The 6,604-nt window shown below is 35.0% G+C and overlaps 1 protein-coding gene across 1 annotated transcript; it reads right to left on the bottom strand.

Annotated features, from left to right (window-relative positions):
- Positions 1 to 5,737: 5,737 nt before the first annotated feature.
- On the bottom strand, positions 5,738 to 6,376 carry LOC138337314 (uncharacterized). Its single transcript, XM_069287220.1, has one exon. The coding sequence runs from the start codon at positions 6,374 to 6,376 to the stop codon at positions 5,738 to 5,740; it is 639 nt and encodes a 212-aa protein (XP_069143321.1).
- Between the last annotated feature and the right edge of the window lie 228 nt (positions 6,377 to 6,604).

Genomic DNA, 6,604 nt, shown 5'->3' with positions numbered 1-6,604 from the left:
AACTTAATTTTAAGAATATGAAACAAAACAGACTTTAAATAAATGTAATATCACAAACTACAAAAGATATGTCTATTAACATAGATTTGTTACCTTCATGTCACAAGTTATTGTTGAGCGTTTGAGTTATCTAGGTTTGACTCATTTTTAATATTTTATTGTTCGAGAATATTTCTTTAACATGAATTTAGTGTCCAACATTTTTATCTACTTGTACTTTCATAATGCAACAATTATACATATATATTACTAAACAAGTCGTAAAGTTGCATTGATGAAGAATCTAGAAGGGCTTAGATTTATTGAAGAATGAATTTCTAAAATGGTCAACAATACTATTTTGTTGTTGTTTCAAATCTATTTTTCTTATTCTATAAATTATATTTGAGTAACAAAGTAACAATAACAAAAAGTGGTGAACGTTTGACTTCAGACAAGTGGATTGTCTCTAAATTTTTTTATTCATGTTGTTGTAATGTACATCTTTTAACAGTCCTAAGTTATTTATAATTAATATTGATAATAAAAAAAATTCACATTTTTTTTCACGAGGAGTTATTCTAACATAAAATTATAAGATTCTATATTTTCATCTAAAAAAAATAGAAAAAGTGATGTTTAATTGCTACATTAGAACATATCTGAATTTTAACAAGAAAATTATATCATTAAACATATATTAAGTTAAATTATGTAAAATATAAAATGATTAGATATCAAGATATTTTTATCATTAATTATATATTTACAATTTTGGAGATATTGGTGATAATGTCAAATCATTTATTTCTGTTGAAATATTATAAAAACCTACTGAAATTGTGAGCTATCTTGTACGACTCTTCCAAAGAATCTGAAGCCCCCTCTCTCTAAATTAATAAAAAAATATATTTACAAGAAAAAAAGACAGACATGGGTAACACACGATTGGGGTGTTAGTTATAAACGTTCAACCAATGTTTATTCAATCAAGCACCATTCTTTTTTTCTCAACTTAATAGAGGGAAATTGGTTTTCCCATTTACCCATAACAGAGGAGCCGCCACACCAGGTAGGCGACAACGGGCATAACACACTCTTCACACAATAAATATATCTAGAAAGATAAGTAATAATATTGAATTTCATAAAAACACATATAATGCACAAGTTAAACTTAAAACACAATACTTAAATGTATATCAATTATAGATTTTCAAAAACTATATATATAAACTAAATCATAACGAAAGCCTATAATTAAATGGGAAGAAAGTTGTTAACTCTAACATAATTCTAAACATAAAACTATATATGTAAAGAAGGGTGTTGCGCTTTCGAATTGTATTTATTTTGATAGAAAGAAGAACCATAATTGGTCTTGGTTCGTACCATTTTTACATTGTCCGCTGGTAAAGAAGTTTTAGCACTACAATGTCTCCATTGTGTGGCACTATGAAAGCAAAAACGAATTCAGCCTCTCTAGCCTTTTCACCTCTTCTCTTTCGTCGGTCTTATGCTTAGCCATCAATATATGGATGGTTAAAAGAAAGACAATGTAATCTTTTTCTTTACAATGAATAAAGTAGAGATATTCAAATTAATGATTTGTGAGGGAATGACTATTCATATATTGAATATTCATCCAGTCAAGAAAAGGTCTATGGAAAGATGTTGTATATTTCTCAACCTTCTTAAACAAAATGAATGAAGTCCCAATGGCTTTTATCCATAAGACAAAAATGAAAATGGTTGTCAGCACTCTAATAATTGGGAAAATATTTAATACTATAAAGCTTAATATTATAAAGTAACGATCTTTTTCTTAAAAGCCTCGATAATAGCAAAAACGGCCTATCTGGAATGGCCTGCTCCTTAATCAAGCCAAGTTGTGTGCGACCCATACAGGAAGTTAAGCCTATCCATCTATTCTAATCTTAAAAGATTTAATATAATAGAACATGATCTACCCCTTCCATCAAATTCTTTCATTTTAGCCCGATCGGTCTTAAACTTCTTATTGGGATATCCCTTTAACTTGCTTTCTCAGGACTATCCTCGAATACTAGCCATTTTCTCATAACATCAAGAGGTCTTTCGGAAAGAGGGTTCAAACCCACTATAATTAAGTTATGGTGGAATGACAAATCTAGTTCCCTCAAGCTGAGTTTCTCTAAGGGAAGTTTTGTCTTGTCCGCTAAGGATAAGTTATTTTTTTAACAAACTTAACAAAGTTCTTTTTCCCGATTGAAAAAGATTGCTCGTGATATGTGTGCTAGGGAGGGAGACTATTCTTAGTTCTTATTAATAATGTTTGCGTTGTGTGCATTTTAACTAGGAAGAAAGCGCCAGAAAGGGTTGACAGAGCAACTGCACTAGTAAAACAGGAGATGGTAATGAAGCTGGAGGATTGTAGAAGCTATTAGTGCAATGACTAGTGTAATATCTTCTCTACATGAACGTTTTTCTTATGTAAACCAGTCTGTTATATAAATCTTTTAACTAGTCCAACGGAAATATTCTCTATTGCAGCAAAATTTTAAAAAAAGGGCACTCGCGTTGCAGCCTACTTGGCTAAAATGAAAATCATTACCAACCGAATTAAGGGAATTTCTTACTGGAGCATACATAAAAGGAGTTATATTTATATTCTTAGCATGTTATTCAAGAATCTTTCTTTAGAATGGATGATGAATGGAAGCGAGATTAGATTGACGTATAGAAACTCTACAGATTATATCCCTTTCTCTTAGGGAATCTCTACTAGACGAGGGAGATATAAAGGTAACATTGACTTTATAAAAATGAAAGTCATTTCATAAGTAATGAATGAGTAACTTTCTTATTAGAAGCCTATTTGACTAAACAAGTTTCTTTTACAGGTCCACATAGAAGTCTTGCTCTGGATTTCCAAAAGAATTTAATATTAAGAATGTTGGATTTATCACATTGGTGGAATTGAATTATAAGGGTTTTAACTAGCTTAGTTAATTTATTTAAACTAGTAAATATAGTATGTTTTTTGGCAGCGAGTAAATCTTTGATACAGAGGGTGGAAGATGTTATGAATCTGAAGTGGACTCTTGTCTTAGGTTCATACTTTCTTTTGTCTTTCCTCAAAAAGTCATTTACGGTCTTCTGTGAGTCCCTACTTAGGGTAGGTAACAAACCATCACCATCGCCATTGCCATTATCATCCCTAATCACAAAGTGTTTTAGTTTACGTGAGTTTACCCGGTTGAACATAGCTCTAACCCATTCTGCTATCATGCTTTTGTTGAAGTCCGCTTTCAGTAGCCATCTTCCCCAATGTGTCTCTTCCCTAAAGTGAGAACACTGTTGCCCATCAAAGGACATAAGGAGAAGATTGAAAAGGTGATGAATTCAATTAAGTAATCCGTACATTTGTCACGCCCTGAGATACCCTCGAGACGCGGACACAGAACCTAGGACCACTAGTGATCCCAAGCTAAACCTGCTGGCATGATCATGATCATAATAAAGATAATAAACTGTTGCGCAGGCTAAATCATACTTATAATAAAAAGATGGGGAATACCCATATTCTATAACTTAGATATTTGAAACAATGAGTTTAATACAAAAGAAATATTAAATCAATACTAAGTTAAATCTAACTATATCTGAAAATAGCCTCTAAACTAGACTACAAATACTGGGACAAGCCCCAGCTAAATCTAGTAAAAACTGAAACTAAATGACTAAAGACTGAAATGAAACTCATGACTGTTGTCCTCGGAGAATGAGGACTCGCCACTGAATTTGTTGAACTGGAGATCGGGAAATCGATATATGTATGATCTGGATGCTGAGAACCTGAACCTACATCACGAGAAGATGTAGCGCACGTATGCGTCAATACTTGAAAGGTACTGAGCATGTAGGTTAGAGTAAAGCTAAAATAAAATATAACAGAACAAGCACAAAAACAAGTATAATAATCTGAACATGATGTGCTGATTTTTGGGCTAACTGGATGCAATGACCAATTTATAACCTGCTGAAACTGAATACTGAATATACTGATAAATGGTCAATGCAGAGAGTCTGACTGAATTGTGGGAGCTACTAGTAACCGATAATAGAAATACATGAGCTAAATGTGGAGTCCGATGTATACGCCCCATCTAGAGGACCCAATATACCCTGCCAAAGGTATAAAGGCATGCTGTCGTGATCACTAAACCGATAGGCCACAGAGAGGACTTACAACTTACTTGGGTAGTAGTTCTGGGGCTATTGGGTACGCGAAACCCTATTCCAACTCGGTATTATGCTGCTCCCAATGAATTATCTAAGTTAACTGATTATATCTAAATTTTTTTGAATACTGGATAGCTTCAAACTGAAAATGCAAAATGAGAATGTAACAATTAATCAGGTAATTATGCATTTATAATTGAGGCATGTATGAAATATATGAACTAGCATGTGTAATTCAAGAACTAAAGAAATACAAAGCTAGGGTTCTGTAATTCATCTGATAATCTGAGTAATAACATGATAATCTGATTTGGAACATATATTTAATAAATTGATGAAGTTATATCAATGTTCTACAAACACTAGGTTTAATCATGATAAGAGAATTAAGAGCTGACTGAAACTAAGGACCCAATAGGTGAAAGGAACCCACTAGTGAAATCCCACATACTTGGTGATGAAATCCATAAAAAAATACATAAGTTTCGGGGCTGGAAGTGTTGCAGATTGTAGCGTTCTTGAACTAGGGGTCTTGAGCTTTTTTCTCCTCTCTTGCTTCTAACTTTCTAAGTTTTGATTTAATGATTTGAATTGGATATGTTTTAATTATGTTTCTCGGCTTAAATAACTAAATTCTGATGATTTAGGGTCAAAACTATGTAACTTAGGGTTTAAACAGAGTGGAAAAGGTCAAAAAGACCCCTGGGAAGGTTGTTGTGAGGTCTCATGACGGGCAGGACTGACGGTTTGTCGTACGCCCAACGCCCCGTCGTTGGGTTTGTCTTGAGGGCCTATTCGACAGGCCTTTACTAAAATAGGCATAACGGTTTACTCGAAGATCTGATTTTAGCAAAGTCGGTGTCTATGGAAAGATAATTCAATTATCTATCTGTGGGTAGGTTATGGGTGCCCTAATTCATTTTTTGATAAGAGTTATGATCCTTTTAAGTTGACCCAATTGGATTTCCCCTTAACTGATTTTCCACATACGGTCAGACCTACTGACCGTAGGTCCACCTACGCACCATGTTGGTCATCCATAGCTCTTGTCAGAGAGAGGTTGAAGGGAGTCTTGATCGACGGTCACGGATTACGGACCTTCGTTTGATCTACGGACCGTAAGTCCGTCCGTCGTCCAAGACTTAACTAATTTTTCTAGGCTAATATTTTTGGGATTTTCTGATCCCATCGAAGGTTGTGCAGGACGACTCGTGGTTCAGGATACGGTCCGTTGATGCCATCATTTGTAGCACGTGCAGATTTTTCTGAAAAACTCATTTTTTGTCTGTTTTGGCTACGGGGTGTTACATTATCTCCTCCTTGGGAACATTCGTCCTCGAATAAAGACTAAACTAGCTAAAATAGAGGGAGATAGATGCAAACCCCACTACTAAACACTGTGAACTGAGTTCTAACTAAATTGAGTTCTGATTATATGTAATTATGCTAAAAATGAAAGTACAAACTGAGGGAACATGATTCTAAAACTGAATTTACGCATGAATGACTGTAAAACTGAATAGGAACTATTACCTCAAGTTGGAGTGCAATCGGAAGGAAAAAGGTAAGGATACTTTACTTTCATGGCTGCTTCTGCTTCCCAAGTAGCTCCCTCTATGGACTGACTCCTCCACAAAACCTTGACTAAAGCGACTTCTTTGCTTCTCAACCTTCTAACCTGACGGTCAAGAATCTCAACTGGTACATCCTCATAAGAAAGACTATCTTTCACCGTCACACTCTCTAATGGCACTATAGAGGTTTGGTCACCCACGCACTTCTTCAAGAGTGAGATGTGGAAGACCGGATGCACTGTTGCTAATTTTGGTGGAAACTCTAACTCATATTCTACCTTACCAATCCTTTTCATGATCTTGTAAGGGACTACATATCGAGCACTGAGCTTCCCTTTCTTTCCAAATCTCATCACCCCTTTCATATGTGAGACTTTCAGAAAAACCCAATCATCAACTTGGAACTCTAGTTCCCTTCTTCTTACATCTGCATGACATTTGTGACGACTTTGGGCTGTCTTAAGTCTATCTCTAATGAGTTGCACTTTCTCCATAGCATAAAGGACTGAATCTGGCCCTATCATAGTTGTTTCACCTACTTCAAACCAACCAACAGAAGATCTACATCTATGCCCATATAAAGCCTCATAAGAGGCCATCTGAGTGCTGGAATGGTAGCTACTATTGTAGGCAACTCAATAAGAGGAAGGTGATTATCCCAACTACCTTTGAAATTGATCACACAAGCTCTCAACATATCCTCTAAGGTCTGAATGGTACGCTCTGCCTGCCCATCCGTCTGTGGATCAAATGTTGTACTAAGGTTAACTTGAGTACCAAGACATTTTTTAAATGACTTCCGGAAATGAGAGGTAAACTGAGGACCT

Source organism: Solanum lycopersicum, chromosome 7 (assembly GCF_036512215.1).
Source record: "Solanum lycopersicum chromosome 7, SLM_r2.1".
NCBI classification, from domain to species: domain Eukaryota; kingdom Viridiplantae; phylum Streptophyta; class Magnoliopsida; order Solanales; family Solanaceae; genus Solanum; species Solanum lycopersicum.
The sequence above is the reverse complement of the archived record's forward strand: the minus strand, read 5'-3'. Positions and strand labels throughout refer to the sequence as shown.

Bases quoted from the DNA above. Each gene is read 5' to 3' on its own strand.
- LOC138337314 (XM_069287220.1), bottom strand. From the start codon at position 6,376: ATGGCCTCTTATGAGGCTTTATATGGGCATAGATGTAGATCTTCTGTT.